This window comes from Pongo pygmaeus, chromosome 3 (genome assembly GCF_028885625.2).
Source record: "Pongo pygmaeus isolate AG05252 chromosome 3, NHGRI_mPonPyg2-v2.0_pri, whole genome shotgun sequence".
Taxonomy (NCBI): domain Eukaryota; kingdom Metazoa; phylum Chordata; class Mammalia; order Primates; family Hominidae; genus Pongo; species Pongo pygmaeus.
Window position 1 is genome coordinate 163,639,418 of NC_072376.2, and position 18,043 is coordinate 163,657,460.

At 35.0% G+C, this 18,043-nt stretch overlaps 2 protein-coding genes across 6 annotated transcripts in view; one reads left to right on the plus strand and one right to left on the minus strand.

Annotated features, from left to right (window-relative positions):
• The window catches only part of LRBA (LPS responsive beige-like anchor protein), a 764,782-nt gene that overhangs the window by 446,686 nt on the left and 300,053 nt on the right, over positions 1-18,043 (minus strand). The window lies entirely within an intron of this gene.
• Positions 11,588-12,046, plus strand: LOC129034967 (protein archease-like). 3 transcript variants are annotated; one of them, XM_054484865.1, is made up of 2 exons: positions 11,588-11,917; positions 11,996-12,046. In XM_054484865.1, exons 1-2 carry the CDS (start codon positions 11,588-11,590, stop codon positions 12,044-12,046), a joined length of 381 nt encoding a protein of 126 aa, XP_054340840.1. The 3 variants fall into 3 exon arrangements, with proteins under 3 accessions (XP_054340840.1, XP_054340839.1, XP_054340838.1); XM_054484864.1 differs by having other exon boundaries at positions 11,968-12,042; XM_054484863.1 differs by having other exon boundaries at positions 11,588-12,046.

Genomic DNA, 18,043 nt, shown 5'->3' on the forward strand with positions numbered 1-18,043 from the left:
TTTTATTATGTAAGCAGATTGTATTTAACAATATTATGTAAGGTAAAGAAGAGAAAAGCAATGTAGATTTGGGAAAAAAGGCTAGTAAATACTTAAAATTGCCCAACTAATCATATACCATGCATCTGTTGGTCAAATCAGAATCTCAATAAGGGACCTGAAATATAACATTTTTAATACTATAATTTTAAATAAACCCACAAGTGAAAACTATATCCAGGTTTCTATTGGCTGCTTATATATGAACCCATTAATATTTTAAAGAATGACCATTTGAGATATTAAAACTAGCGAGCTGTAGGTATATGCTTATAATTTATAACAAAGAACGACATTACCTACAAAAAGTGCTTAAAGTAATGGAGAATAATGAGCATTGAATTATAGGCATGATATTCTCTGAAGACAGATATGTGACTTGGTGATATCAGTAAACACCTTCCAAAAACACTATCTACATCAAGAAGCATCCCTCATATAATTCCTTTACAGTTTCTTAAATAAAGTACTGTGAAAGAACAGACATACAATTATTTATTCCTTTTTTCTTTTTATTGAGACAGGGTCTCACGCTGTTCCCTAGGCTGGAGTGCAGTGGCAACAATGGCTCACTGTAGCCTTGACACCCCGGGCTCAAGAGCTGGGATGACAGGTGCAGGCCACCATGCCCAGTTAATTTTTTTTTATTTTTTGTATAGATGGGGTCACCCTATGTAGCCCAGGCTGGTCTCAAATTCCTGGGCTCAAGTGAGTCTCCTGCCTCGACCTCCCAAAGTGCTGGGATTACAGGTGTGAGCCAACACATCCAGCCTATTTATTCTATTTAAAATTGCTCTGCTATGTTGAAATCAAAGACTCATTAATAATGATGGTAATCAGTTCAACTTGTAGATCTGTGTAACTGCTTATATCTATGCTTAAAAAGAGAAAACAGGTGTCTGAAATTACATATCTTTAAAAACAATGTAGTAAAATATTCTAAGAAAACAAAATCTGTGCCTGGCACAGCAGCTAATGCCTGTAATCCCAACACTTTGGGAGGCTAAGGTGGGCGGATCACGAGGTCAAGAGATTGAGACCATCCTGGCCAACATGTTGAAACCCTGTCTCTACTAAAAATACAAAAATTAGCTGGGCATGGTGGTGTGCGCCTGTAGTCACAGCTACTTGGGAGGCTGAGGCAGGAGAATCGCTTGAACCCAGGATGCAGAGGTTGCAGTGAGCCAAGATCGCGCCACCGCACCCCAACCTGGCGACAGAGAAACACTCCGTCTCAAAAAAAAAAAAAAAAAAAGGAAAAAGGAAAAAGAAGAAAAAAAAAATCTAAATCCCTTCTAAACTACCAGAAGGAAGCCACTCAGTGGAATTACATATCTGATATAGATCAGATTCATATTTAAATAAACATGTAAGATTAATATTTTAGATTTCTTTTTAAGGTTGATATAGCAAACCGTTCACAATATATAAGTGCCAAACTCAGCCTATACAATGGTACTCTGAAAGAATTAAAAATATGTGGATGTCTTACATTTTACGCATGAGGAAACACAAATGAACAGAAAAAGCCAACAAATTTTTCAGCAGCTGGAAATGCTAAATTTAATTACTGAAGAGAAATCATGCAGAGAAGCTGGCTGCTGAACATGATTTAGAAAGAATGCAGGAAGTCATGTAAAAGTATCAAGAAATTTTGCAGTATACAATAATAAAAAACTTAGAATTCAAAAATATATGGATAATACATATGATCCTGAAAAATCTATATGTTAGGAATATATTACAGTTTTAGACCCAAAGCAACAAAATATTTTTTTAAATATTTAAACCTAGACTGTTAGTATTATAACAGAAGTTATGAATTAATATTAAATATGAAACAAAATAGGTAATACTATTTGTCTTTAGACAGAAAAAATCCAAATACTAAATGAATATCTAAGAATAAAACTTGTTGAAAAGAATATTTGTTGGAGAATTATATTTTCTTCTTCATAACAAATCTCTGACATAAGAATTTTATTTATACAATTTGTGATTTCAAATTTTAGAATTTATATATTTACGTCCATATATAAATATATAATATATAAAAGCACACACTATATTATACATATACAAGTACATACACATGAATAGTATTTCCTTGTATGGAAAACTCACTTTTTTACCTGTTCATCCATTGACAGAAAAAGTATTTGAATAGTTTTGTCACTTTAATTTGCATTTTTTCATTACAATTGGTATTCTCCTTCCTGTTCATACCTTTCCCAAGTGTCTATGAATCTTGATATTCTCAAATTTTATAATTTTACATATTTAAAAATATGTGAAATTTAAAAATATGTAGAAATATTTAAAATTTCATCTAATTTTTTTCTTTATTTTCAGTTTTAATGTTTGTTAACTTTTCACTGCAGAACTATCTAAAATGATGAATCTACAAATATATTCCTTTGACATTGTCTGGTATTTTTAAAACACTAGAAAATTATTACCTTCAGAAACCTGAAAAATGTTATGCTGTGTTCTGATACCTGATCCGTAATACAATTTCCACATTTAATTTTCATAGAGCTAATCGTGCCTTCCTGATCTTCATGCAGAAGAGACTAGAATATTAATTTATTTTTTTCAAATGGGCCTGATCATCATTTTTCTGAGTTCTTTAAAATATCTTAGTGGAAATTTTATTACAATTATAGATCAGAATGTTGTGGTTTATTATAGTTCTTTTTTTAAACATACATAAAAGCCTATAAATACAAGCATAATACCAAATTAGGCCAACTAAAAGTACTCAATAAATTTCAAAGTCAGAAATTCTACAGACCATACTATCTGCTCATAAGGTTACAAAATAAGAAAAGAATAACAAAATTTGAAGTAATAATAAAGGACAAATTCCTTAGAAACTAAATAAATACATCAAAAAAGACCAACTATTTACAACATAAAAATGAGAACATCACGTTAAAAAAAAAAAAGAGGATGAAACCACTGGGGTTAACAGAAGAAAATTCATACCCTGACTTGTTTTTATTACTTAAAAAGAAGTGAAACTAAGCATTCAAATAAACGAAACCAAAACAAACCAAACGCAGGAGGGAAACAATATAGTTACCAACAGTTACAAATGAATTAGAGAACAATTAACTTATCCCAGTGGATAAATGAGTCCCAGACTTGGCACTTTGAAAAAACAAAATGGTCAATTTATTTATTTTATGACATTGGCCTACAACAAAAACAACAAAACCAAGAACACTTTTAAATAGTTATAAAAATCCTTTAAAAAGTTAGAAATGGTTATGTTAAAAAAAAAAAAATACCCTAGGGACAGAGGCGATAGCTCAAGTCCGTAATTCTCACACTTTGGGAGGCCTGGGCGGAAGGACTGCTTGAGGCCAGAAATTCAAGGCAAGCCTGGGCAACATGGAGAAACACCATCTCTACAAAAAATACAAAAATTGGCTGGGCGTGGTGGCTACTCAGGAGGCTGAGGTGGGAGGACCTCTTGAGCCCGGAAGGTAGAAGTTGCAGTCAGCTCAGACTGGGCCACTGCACTCCAGCCTGGGTGACAGAGTGAGAGCCCATCTCCAAAAAAAAAAAAAAAACAAGAAAACAAACAAACAAAAAAAAGGGCGGATCACGAGGTCAGGAGACCGAGACCATCCTGGCTAACATGGTGAAACCCCGTCTCCACCAAAAATACAAAAAATTAGCCGGACGTTCTGGCGGGCGCCTGTAGTCCCAGCTACTCGGGAGGCCGAGGCAGGAGAATGGCGTGAACACTGGAGGCGGAGCTTGCAGTGAGCCGAGATGGCGCCACTGCACTCCAGCCTGGGCGACAGAACGAGACTCTAAAAAAAAAAAAACCCACCCTTCATCTGGTAGGATTTATCCATATAAAGTAAGATGAGTTTTAAAAATTTGTTAATATACAGCATTATTTTTAAGGATGACATTAAGAAAACAATATAATTTAATAGATAAAGAAAAATACAAAATTCAATAGCTACCTACAGAAATATATATCAACAAAATGCAGAATACAAAATTATAAACAGGAGCACGTAATACCACAGAATAGAAACAACATAAATGTCAAATAATGAAGACCTGTTATAATAAATATAGAGATATAAAAATATATACTGATTATACAAAGCACAAAAAATTAGAAAGCTCAGTATATGCTCACACGAAGATGTTATTTTAAGTAAAAAAGAAAAAAGCAAGGTGCACAACAGTAGGTATATGATACATCCATCCATGTAAAAGAATACAAAACATATTTGTATGCCCTGTATAAAACATTTCGGGGGCAGAGGGGAAGATAAGAAACTGATAATACTGATTCCCCTAAGACAGAAAAGTTTTTCCTGTAAACTCTTCTGTATGTTTAGAACTATGAATATATTATCCATCTTAAAAACAATATTTAAATTTAAAAAATTTAGATGGATGTTGGCTTCTAAGTAGGATGTACAAAAGTTGCAAGAAATTACTGCTCCAACACTAATAATAATAGGATGCAAAGAAACACAAATGAACTAAATTCCAGAAAGTGTCCCATCCTAAAATCTCACCTTCTTTCATCCCCAGAAGATCTACAGCTTCGATAAAGTTGAAAATACTATGTTAAGTAAAATAAGTCAATCACAAAACACCACCTATCATATAAAACTGTAATTACAATGTTATCAAATCAGCAGAATAGGCAAATCGACAGAAAGCAGATTCATGGTTGTCTAGGGGTAATTTAGGGACAAATGGGGAGTGACTAATAAATTATGGTCCAGGGTTTCTTTTTTGGGGTGATTAAACTGTTCTAAAATTGATTGTGGTGATGGTGGCACATTTCTCAATATACTAAAAACCAATGAATTGTACACTTTAAATGGGTGAATTGTAAATTATATGAATTATATCTCATTAAATTTGTTTTTTTAATATTGTTCAGTACTTGAGACATTTCTGTAAGCTTTCGTTGTCCCAACATTTTTTTTAAAAAAATTAAAGAAATTTAACAACTATTTGTAATGTGTGGTCCTTCAATAGATACTTGTTAGAGGAATTAGGGTAGTAAAGACATTTTTAAAACAACTGGGGAAATCAGGATATCAAGTATTAGAACACATTCGTGAATTATTGTCACTGATTTTTACAAACGATAATGATGTTGTAACTATATAGGAAAAAATCCTCATGTTTTAAAGATTCATACTAAATTACTAAGTGGTCAATTGTCACAAAGTCTATAATGTACTTTAAAACACTTCAGCAAGAAATAAAAATCAAGCAAATTGTTAAATCTAGATAATGGGTGTTCATTATACTATTCCCTCTACTTTTATATATTTTTATATTTACATAATAAAAAGAAAAAAGCCAAAAAATGTTCCATTAACTTAATGACTGGGTGATGAACGATAAGGAAAAAAATTTATGAAACACAATATAATCCCTTGAATTAGCCCCTAAGACACATGAGAATCATATGTGATAAAGAAAGCTTGGCAAACCGAAGAGAGATCATTTTGGAGAAACTGATTAAAAGCATTTAAAGAAAATCAGATTAGAGTCTTACATAATACAAATAAAAATATCTCAAATATTTTAAAGATTAAAAATCAGTCAGGCACAGTGTTTTATGCCTGCAATCCCGGGCTTTGGGAGGTCAAAGTAGGAGGATCATTTGAGCCCAAGAGTTTGAGACCAGCCTGGGCAACACAGTGAAACCCCTATCTCTTTCAAAAATAAAAAATTAGCCAAGCATGGTATCACACACCGGTAGTCCCAGCTGCTTGGGAGGCTGAGGTAGGTGGATTGTTTGAGCCCAGGAGTTTGAGACCAGACTGGGCAACATAGCAAGCCCCCGTCACTACAAAAGTTTTTTAAAAAATTAGCTAGGCATGCTGGCACACACCTGTGGGGCCAACTACTCAAGAGGCAGAGATGGGGGGATCACTTGAGCCCAGGAGGTCAAAGCTGCAGTGAGCCATGATCATGCTACCACCCTACAGCCTGGATAACAAAGTGAGACACTGTCTCAAAAAAAAAAAAAAATATATATATATATATATATATATATACTATATATATATTTATATGCTATTTATATATAATATATATATTCTAGATTTTCTATATATATATAAAACAACAGAGAAACAAGAAAAAAGTATATATATATATATAAAGCCACAGAAAATCTAGAATATACGAGAACATTTAAATAATCTTGAAATGGAAAATAATTTACTAAACCTAAAAATAAGGAAAGCAATAATAGAGAAAAAAACTTAAATTGCATTAAAATTTAAAAGACTATAAATCTATAATACAAATAATGATAAAAAGAAAGTTCTGGGGGAACACATTACAACAAATAAAACACAGGAAAAAACCTTTATCATATAAACCCATATACAAATCAGTAAGAAAACCAGTAACACAGGTTTTGTTTGAATGAGCAAAGGAAACAAACAGACATTAAAAAAATTAAAACTATCATGATTATAATGAAGTAGTGTTCATTCTCACTAGAAATTAAATACAATGCAGACTTTAAACAAGATTCTACATGCTTTTATTTATCAAACTGAAAATTATTCAATTATGGCAACGGAACAGAGAAACAAGAAAAAAGTATAAAGCTTCTCAAAAGAAGTCATTCTCTGATCCCAGATTTTCACTTAAAAGACTTTAGCAAACTAAAAAATCAGAAACATAAATAAAGATTTCTGAACACTAAATTCCTCAAAACTTTATTTACAAAAGCAAAATACACATAATTTAAGTGTGTAAGAATGGAGACTGGTAAAATAAATAAGTACATATTTATATTGGAAATATAAATAGCTGTTACAAATCACATTTTCAAAAATTTTCACAAATGGCAAATTGCTAACAATACATTATTTTAATGTTAGATTTTAAAGAAGCATGCATACAACTCTAATTTGGTGAATGGGTAGATTCATTTAATAAGTTAAATGAGTATATGTGTATAACAAAAAAGAAAATAGGGTAAAAAATAGATGTGACCTTTGCATTACCTTCGCAACTTGTTTTACATCTATAGTTATTTCAAATTAGTCAAAAACAAAAAGCAAAATCCAACAAAGATAAACAGATGTTCAAGCTAAACAATAAACGACTTTCATTCTTTACATTTTTTATTTTCTAAATTTTCTATATTAAAAAATACTTCATTTTTATAATTAGAAAAATAAACATGTTTAAATTTAAAAATCGATCAATGAGGAAAAAAGCAGCTACTTAAGAGGAAAATTGAATAATTTACCATGATTAGCTCTAAAATTGGTATATACATTACCCCAAAATACATAACACTAAAATATGTAATTGTTAAAATGTTTCACATTCCTTTAGAAATGTCAAGAATATGTTCAATAATAGAATATATTATTATAATAGCAAAACACTGCCATGAAGTCGACAGAGGCTATGGGGACAGACTGTACTGGGTTATTGTTATGAAACCTGGGTTCTAATTCAGATCATGGATTTAATTGTTCTGTGATCAAAGCTAAATCACATTCTCTCAGTCTACCTTGCATACATACATCAAGGATGTGTTGTGGTACTGAAATGAGACAATGTGTACTAAATCACTTAATAGATGATGTTAGGCCACATAGCAAAGAGATCATCAGTTTATACTGGGTATCAGACTACCCTGGTTCAAGTCCAAGCTTCATTACATACTAGCTATATGACCTAGAACAAATCACTGAGCCTCGCTGTAGTTTTCTTATCTGTAAAATTGGACTGAAGATAATAACATTTACCTCAAAGGACTGTTATGATAATTTATTTTATATTTGTTAAGAATTCAGAAAAACAAGTGGTACTATGGAAGTGTTTATTTTTAAAAATTTATAAGTACTCACAAAAATGTTAACTATTTTAATAAAAATATTTTGCTTGCTAATTGGAAAAAAATCTTTGAATTCTTCACCTAAAAAATATATCGATTGCTATACTTGCCAGACATAGCGGCTCATATATGTAATCCCAGCACTTTGGGAGGCTTGAGCTCAGGAGCTTGAGACCAGCCTGGGCAATATGACAAAACCCCATCTCTACAAAAAACAAAACAAAAATTAGCCAGGTCTGGTGGTGTGCACATGTACTCGGGAGGCTGAGGTGGGAAGATCACTTGAATCCAGGAGGCTCAGGTTGCAGTGAGCCAAAATCGCACCACTACATTCCAGCCTGGGTGACACAGTGAGACTCTGTCTCAAAATAATAATAATAGTAATAATAATAATAATAATAATCAGTGCTTTCATGGTCTTTATTTAATAAAAAAAAAAATACTCCATTTTTATTACTTCAAAAAAACCAAGACCACCTGGTTTGCAGTTCCACTGAAGCTAGCAACAAGTGAGTTTTACAGTATGTTAGATAAAATTCAAAGCAACATTGGCCCAAAGACCTTTTGAAAATTCTTACTAAAGTTGATTTTAACTCACATAGATTCCTAAAAGAAAAATCATTAAGTGATAATCGTCAGTACACATGTTTTACAGATATATCACATTAGTTTAAAGAAACTAAAATTCTAAAAGACAACCTTCTTTACAAAAATGATTGCCAGGAAACTTGTATATTCACACATGCACAATGTTTACAAGGTATAATGTTTCTGCATGACATAATTTTTTTCATAAATATTCTGTTTATAACCATAAGATTAAGAAACAAAGTTAAGATGTACATCTAATCAATGATGTCATGACATTCATGGAACCTCTCTGTAAACCAAAAGCATAAAATGTCAAGGATATCCCACTCCAATGATAAGCATGCAATGAACTAAAGAGATGCACATTGCAGATCTACACTGTCATCAATCCTTTGATAATAAATGAAACAAGTCAGCTACTTTACAACCACAAATCGTACATTAAATAGATGACAACATCTTTTTTTGCAGAAGAAGGTAACTAGCAGTAGATAAAATTCAGTTATATTATTTAAGAATGTACAGCTTGAATTCAAGGCTGAATACAGATAACCTCTAAGATATAAGCTGTCTCAAAAAAAAAAAAAGCCTCATCCTGCAGAGTATTGTTTAAGAGCAATACAGTTAGAACATGAGCATACTTCAACAAATTGAAGTTTGTTGAAAAAAGGTAAAGACTAGCAGACATAAAAAAAAATATACGTTTGCTCTCTTAAAATGGACTCTGATGTAGAAGAGATGAACAAATATATTTTCTCTGCTAAAATTTTAAGTAACAACAATATTTGGAAATATTTCTTGTTTTATTTAGATATTTTATTATAACGCCTTAAAATATTACTACACAATATTGCAAATCTCACAGCACAATGATTAAAATGAAAAACTATATTAGACAAAACATAAAAGTAAATAGCTTAGAATAAAGCTGCAATGTATTCCAGGATTAGATCCTATTCACACGGTCTTTAGAAATCTAATAAAATTTGAACCAAATTCATAGATTAGTAATTGGGAAACAGATTACCTGGATCTGGATCCAAGTTGTAACTCTAGGTTATTTCTGCTTCATGCTATTTTCAAACTTATAAAATGAGGGATAATATCAGTACTATCTCAGAGGTTTGTTGTAAGAATTAGTTACTACTTACACATACCTCTAATAGCTACTGAAATAGCATAAGGATTCATGAAATATTAGCTACTGTTGGCACCATCATTCCTCACCTAAACTGAAAATATATATACTGTTCGGATCAAATCAATTTAATCTCTTTCACAACAGAGTTTTAGAAACATTTCTTCAATTTTCAATTCCATATTTCCACCTTCCTCGTTCTCTCTCATTCATACACCAATTCCACGTGTTTACTCCATCATTCTCTCTCATTCACACACAAAAGAACACATACACTACCCACCACCACAATCACTAAATTTCAAATTTAAAAAAAGTGCAATCTTAACCCATAGTTACAACAAAGAAAGCATCTCCATAATTAATTAGAAAGTACACTAAGAAATAGATTCCAGGTTAGGATGGTAGGCTGATATTGCAATTACATTTTTTTTCCTTCCTCAATTCCTAAAAACAAATTAGCAAAAAATAAATAAATAACAAAAAATAATTTTTATAAATAATGAAACAATGTAAGGAATGCACCATAAATCACCAAACATTAAAAAATTGGTTGCCAAGGGGAACAAAAACAAACTGGTTCTAGAACTGAGGGAGCAACAAAGCTTAGTTCTTAATCATGTCCCCATGCCCCCAAAGCAATATTGGTAAGTTGACAAAATTCTGATAATTTTCTTAATGCCTTCAAATACAGAGAGAAACAAACTGAGTAGGTAACATTACCTCTTTCCTCCTCTACCTGGAGATGCCAGAAAAACTTACAGAACAAATACTGGTGAAGCAAGAAATTGAAAAATGGGGCTGATTCACTAAAACTGAAGTAAACTCGACTCTACTCTCTTAAATGACTGAGGAAAATGATTCAAAGCCTAAGCACATCTTCCCATGAGAACTGTCTATAGTCTAATGAGATAGAATGAACTTGGTAGAAAATATTTAACAAAATCTTAGAAAAAAATGAGGGTTTCTAAGAAAGATTCCTCACCTATTTCAAATAAGCTCTTCCTCTTCATGATAGGCCACAGGATATTCTACAAAAATCAAACTGTAGCTCAGATGGGGGAAATATTAGCTTTACACAGAGGATGGAGAGGGAAATAAGTCACTAAGATATCCTGTTGTCTAAGCTAACAGAATATCTGCACAGAGCATTCTAAGAATGAACACAATGAAACAAAAAAGTATGGTAGTTATACAAACATATAGCACCAATCAACAAATAAGTTAATAAATAAATTTAAAATAAAACGTTAATATAGAAAAGACAAAACATCTGATGAGAAAGTATCTCAAAGAAGAAAAGAAAATTATTCATGATTATTTTTTCTAATGAACAACATAACAAAAACATAATGCAAATAAGATAAAACTCAAAGTGACTAAGGAAAGGGGCTGAAGTCCTAAATAAACAAAATTAGGAACAAAACATAAGCTTTATAGACATAATAAATAAATTACAAATAAATATCCCAGACAAAATAAAACATTAAAAATGTACTTACTGGTGGAAAAATAAGGCTAAGGATCAAAGAAAGTCAAGCAACTAAGGAATAACTAATAGATGTGAAAGACAAACTTATATCTAACATATTATTAAGTGTTACTAAGTAAGGAAAAACAAAATAAAGTGAAAGTGGTATTTCAAAGTATAATCTAAAAAATTTCCTAAGAACTGAAGGAAAAATCAGAATCTGCTGATTATAACAAGAAACTATGTCCCAGGATAATTTGATAAATAATGTTCAATACTGAGCCATATTCCTCTTAAAGAATTTTCTGGACAAAGAAATCACAGGCAGAAGACACAAAAAGCAAATCAAAAATTGAGGGAAAATATCAGACTGTCCTCTGAAAGCAACATTCAAAGTCAGAAGATAACAAAACAATGTCTGCAAAGTTCTAAGGGAATTTAAGTGTTACCCAACAATATTAAGTCAAGCAAGGCAGTAATGGCACAGAAAGAGGGAGATGTTAGAGATTACAATTTGACTGAGGAACAGAAGGCGATCAAGGCCAACTATCCGCCAGTCAATAGGAATTACGAGTATTTGGATCATACAGCAGATGTCCAGTTACACACATGGGGAGATACTCTGGAGGAAGCATTTGAGCAATGTGCAATGGCCATATTTGGTTACATGATAGATACCAGGACTGTGGAGCCTCTCCAAACAATAGAAGTAGAAACCCAAGATGTTTCTACTTTTCTTTTTCACTTTTTAGATGAGTGGCTTCATAAGTCCAATGCTGATGAATTCTTCATACCCTGGGAAGTGAAAGTACTTTGTATTGATCAAAGACATTTCCAATTACAATCAGTTGGGTGGAGAGAATGTTTATTGTCCAAGCATCCTCAGGGAACAGAAGTCAAAGTTATAACATATTCAGCAATGCAGGTCTATAATTAAGAAAACCCAGAAGTTTTTGTGATCATTGACATTTAAGACCGAAAAAGGAAAAGACTCCTAAGAAGAACTGTTTTTTTTTTTTTTCTCTTCCTTTTGGGAAGACAATGTGAATTAAATTCTACATTATCTTCTGAAATACAGAAATTGTAGAACAAAAATTTATAACTTTATTATTATTATTTTTTTCCTGAGACAGAGTATTGCTCTGTCCCCCAGGCTAGAGTGCAGTGGCATGATCTTGGCTCACTGCAGCCTCTGCCTTCCAGGTTCAAGCAATTCCCATGCCTTAGCCTCTCCAGTAGCTGGGACTACAGGCATGCGCTACCCCACGCCCGGCTAATTTTTGTATTTTTAGTAGAGATGAGGTTTCACCTTGTTGGCCAGGCTGGTCTCGAACTCCTGACCTCAAGTGATCCACCCACCTTGGCCTCTCAAAGTGGTGGAATTATAGGTGTGAGCCACCACGACCAGCCAGAAATTTACAACTTGAACTGTGACTTTCCGAAATGGAAAATCAGGGCACGTCCTTGGTCAGTGTTCCCCAAATAGTCAAACTTTAAAGAATTCTTCAATTCTTAAGGGGCCGTTATGGTCCTTCATTTGTTGATCATCTGCTGTGGCAGCAGGTGCCTCATGCCCTTCCATTGCAATGCAAGCCTTCCAGCCTCCCCCAGAATGGAACGCTGATGTCAGCAGCAGCCTGGTGCTAAATCCAATTTGGAAAAAAAAAATTTTTTTTGAGAAAATATATTTCCACACCCAGAAAAAAATATATAAAGTTAAGCAGAATGCCATTCAAATATAAAGACAGCAGGCTAATATTCTTAAACATGGGAGAACTTTAAGTTTACAATACATATAAGCCCCCTGTGGAAAAAGAATAGCCATGAAATGCAGCCAACTAAGAACTGAGTCAAAAGAAAGAACCTGGAAATTAAGTTCCAACTAATAAAGTGGGGGAAAATTAAGAGTGAGTATTGAATTCACTTAAATAAAGAACAAATACTCAAGTACTGTAAGAAATGTGATTATAAACATGAATGTTATAAATTTAGACAACACGAAAATTAAAATATAACTAAAAATTAGGAGGTGAGGGGAGAGAAAATAAAAGGAACATACAAGTGACTAATATCCTCAGCCTCCATAAGAAGGTGTGAAATGACATATGTAACATAAAAATCAACATCAGAGGAGGGCAGAGCACAATGGCAGAATAGAGGTCTATCCCGTTCATCCACCCTGCTGCAACAACAAATTTTAACAACTATCTGCGCATAGCAAAGCACCATCACAAGAACCAAAAATCAGGTGAGCGATCACAGTACTTGTTTTTAACTTCGTATCATGGGAAGAGGCATTGAGGGGGGCAGGAGAGACAGACTTGAATCACTGATGCCACCTCTGCCCCATCGCCCAGCAGTGGCCATGCACTGCAGACAGAAACTGCACTTTGGGGAACGAGAGCTCAACGACTGGAGAACTTTACATTGGTCTCAGTGCTGCCCTGTCACAGCAAAGAATAAAGCTATGCTGGGCTCCTTCCATAGAGGGAGCATGAGGACCAGCCCTAGCCAGAGGGGAATCACATATCCCAAGGGACAGAACATGAGTTTCTTGGCAAGCCTCGCCACCCAGGCTAAAGTACGCTGGGTTCCTAGATAAACTTGAAAGGCAGTCTAGGACACAAGGACTGCAATTTCTAGGCTCCTCCTAGTGCTAGGTTGGGCTTAGGGCCGGTGAACTAGGGTTGCACATGACCTAGAGAGACACCAGCTTGCATGGCTAAGGAAGTGCTTGCATCAGCCCTGCCCTAACCCCAGGCAGTGAAGCTCATAGCAATGAAAGTTACTCCTTGCTTCTGCTTAAGGAGAGGAGAGCAAAGAGTAAAAAGGACTTTGACTTGCATCTAGGATACCAGCTCAGCCACAGTAGGATAGGGCACCAGGCAGAGTCATGAGCCCCATTCCAGGCCTTAGCTCTCGAATGATATTTCATTTCTAGACACAACCTGGACCAAAAGTGAACCCAGTGCCTTGAAGGTAAGGACCCAGTCCTGGTAGGATTCATCACCTGCAGATTAAAGAACTCTTGGGCCCTGAATAACCAGCAGTGATAACGAAGGGAATACACCATGTGTCTTGGGCTCTGAGACTTACTAGCTTCAGGGGTGACCCAGCATATTCCCAGCTGTGGTGCCTACAGTGAAATACTACTAATGTTTCAGAAAAGCAGAGGGAAAAATAAAGGGAACTTTGTCTTGCATCCTATGTACCAGCTCAGCTACATGGGGGTAGAGTAATAAGCTGGCTCTTGGGGTCCCAAAGTCCGGGCTTAGGCTCTTGGACAGCATTTCCAGATGTGCTTTGGGACAGAGGGGAGCTCACTGCCCCAAAGAGCGAGTCTCAGGCCTGGCAGCATTCATCACAAGCTGACAGAAGAGCCCCTAGGCTCTCAGTAAACATCAGTGGCGGCCTGAAGGAATCCCCTGTGGACCGGTGGTGGGGGTGGCCACAGGGAGAGGCAGCTCTGCCTGTGGAAAGTGAAGAAAAGAGTAGGAAAGACTTTGTATTGTGGTTTGAGTGCAGGCATAATGACAGTAGAACAGAATATCACGAAAATTGCTAAGCTGTTTAACTCCAGTCCCTGGCTCCCAGACAGCACTTTGGACATTCCTGGAGCCTGTGGGAACTCACGGCCCTGAAGGGAAGACACTGGGGCAAGACCCAGCACTGTGCAGGTTTCAGGTCTAACCCAGTGCAGCCCTAGTGGTGGTGGCCAAAGACTTACTTGCATCACCACACCCCCGGTTGCAGGTGGCTCAGCAAAGAGAGATAGACTCTGTTTGTATGGGAGAAAGGGAAAAGAATAAGAGTCTCTGGCTGGTAATCCAGATCATTCTTCCACATCTTATCTAAGACCACCAAAATGGTACTCTACGAGTCAGCAAAAAACACAGCCTTATTGGGGTTGGGGTCCAAGTCCTTTCAAATACCTGGAAAGCCTTCCCAAGAAGAACAGTCACAAACAAGCCCAGACTGTGAAGACTATAATAAATACCTAAGTCTTCAATGCTCATACACTGAAGAACATTAGCAAGTATAAACATCATCCACGAAAACATGGCCTCACCAATGAACTAAATAAGGCACCAGGAACCAATTCTGAAGAAACAGAGACATATGACAACTCAGATAGACAATTCAAAATAGCTGTTTTGAGGCAACTCAAAGAAATTCAAGATAACACAGAGAAGAAATTCAGAATTCTATCAGATAAATTTAACAAAGGGATTAAATTTTTTTTTTAAATCAATCAGAATGAGTAGGGAGGTGAAGGTTACAGTGAGCTGATATCCAACCACTGCACTGCAGCCTGGGTGATAGAGCCAGACCGTGTCTCAAAAAATAAAATAAAATAAATTTAAATATATATATATACATATATATATACATGGCAGAAATTCTATAATTGAAAAATGCAATAACATGCTGAAGAATGCATCAGAGTCATCAGAGTATCTTAACAGCAGAACTGATCAAGAAGGAAGTAGTGAGCTTGAAGACAGGCTATTTGAAAATACATAGAGGAGAAAAAAGGAATAAGAAAAAATGAAGCATGCCTACAAAATCAGAAAACAGCTTTAAAGGGGCAAATCTAAGAGTAAATAGCTTTAAAGAAGAGATAGATAAAAAGAGAGGGGTAGAAAGTTTATTCAAAAGAATAATCAGAGAACTTCCCCAACCTTGAGAAAGATATCAAATTCAAGTAAAAGAAGCTTATAGAACAGCAAGCAGAAAGATTACCTCTGGGCATTTAATAATCTAAAGGTCAAGAATAAAGAAAGGATCCTAAATGCAGCAAGAGAAAAGAAATAACATACAATGGTGCTTCAATACATCTGGCAGCAGACTTTCCAGTGGAAATCCTACAGGCCACAAGAGTGGCAAGACATATTTAAAGTGCTGAAAGAAAAACACTTTTACTCTAGAATAGTATATCCAGTGAAAATATCCTTTAAGCATGAAGGAGATAAAAAGACTTTCCCAGTCAAACAAATGCTAAAGGATTTCATCAACACCGGACGTGTCCTAAAAGAAATGCTAAAGGGAGCTCTACAATCTGAAAGAAAAGGATGTTCATGAGCAAGAAGAAACCATCTGAAGGTACAAATCTCACTGGTAATAGTAGGCACACAGAAAAGCACAGAGTAGTATTACACTGTAATTGCAGTGTATAAATATACCAAGTAGAAAGACTAAATAATGAACCAATGAATAATAACTACAAAACTTTTCCAGACATAGATAGTACAGTTAAGATAAAAAGAAAAACAACAGAAAGTTTAAAACTAGAGAGACAAAGTTACGGCGTAGTTTTCATTAGGTTCCTTTTTGTGTGTTTGTTTCTTTATGCAATCAGTGTGAAGTGAAGTTGCCATTAGTTTTACATAACAGGTTATAAGATTGTGTTGGCAAGCCTTGTAATAACCTCAAACTGAAACAAATACAATGGGTACACAAAATATAAAAAGCAAGAAATTAAATCATACCACCAGAGAAAACCACCTTCACTACAAGGAAGACAAGGAAGGAAAAAAGGAAGCGAAGTCTGCAAAACAACCAGAAAGCAATAACAAAATGGCAGTAGCAAGTCTCTACTTATCAATAATAACATTAAATGTAAATGGACTAAACTCTACAATCAAAAGAAATAAAGTGGCTGAATGAATTAAAAAACAAGACCTAATGATCTGTTGCTTGTAAGAAACACACTTCAACTATAAAGATACACATAGACTGAAGATAAAGAGATGAAAACAGATATTCCAAGCCAGTGAAACAAAACACAGCAAGAGTAGTTACATCTAATCAGATAAAATAGATTTCAAGAAAAAAATTGTAAGAAGAGACAAAGACGGTCATTATATAGTGATAAAGGGGTCAATCCAGCAAGAGGATATAACGATTGTAAATAAATATGTGCTGTATTTGTCCATTTTCACACTGCTATAAAGAACTACCCAAGACTGGGTAATTTATAAAGGAAAGAGGTTTAATTGACTCACAGATCCACGTGGTGGGGAGGCCTCAGGAAACTTACAATCATGGTCGAAGGGGAAACTGGCACCTTCTTCACAAGTTGGCAGGAAAGACAAGAGTGAAGGAGGAATTTCCAAACACTTATAAAATCATCAGATCTCATAAGAACTCACTCACTATTACGAGAACAGCATGGAAGAAACTGCCCCCCAATGATCCAATCACTTGCCTCCCTTGACACATGGGGATTATAGGTCCCTCCCTCAACACGTGGGGATTACAATTCAAGATGAGATTCGGATGGGGACACAGAGCCAAACCGTATCATGCACCCAACACTGGAGCAACCAAATATATAAGGAAAATATTATGAGAACTAAAGAGATAGACTCCAATACAATAATAGCTAGACACATGAAAATATCCCACTTTCAGCATTGGGCAGATCTCACAGACAAAAAAAAAAAAAAAAAATCAAAAAAGAAACAGCAGACTTCATCTGTACTACAGAACAAGTGGATCTAAAGATATTTACAGAACATTTCTTGTTTTTTTTTTTTTTTTTTTTTTTTTTTTTTTGAGATGGAGTCTTGCTCTGTCACCCAGGCTGGAGTGCAGTGGCATGATTCTCAGCTCACCACAACCTCCATCTTCCACGTTCAAGCAATTCTCCTACCTCAGCCTCCTGAGTAGCTCGGATTATAGGCGCATGCCACCACACCCAGCTAATTTTTTTATTTTTAGTAGAGACGGGGTTTCACCATGTTGGCCAGGCTGGTCTCGAACTCCTGGCCTCAGGTGATCCACCTGCCTCAGCCTCCCAAGGTGTTGGGATTACAGGTGTGAGCCACCATGCCTGGCCAGATATTTACAGAACATTGCATCCAACAGCTACAGAATATACATTCTTCTCCTCAGCACATGGGTCATTCTCAAGAACAGACCATATGTTTGG

Excerpts from the sequence above, each read along its gene's own strand:
- LOC129034967 (XM_054484863.1), top strand. The coding sequence starts at position 11,588 with ATGGCACAGAAAGAGGGAGATGTTAGAGATTACAATTTGACTGAGGAA.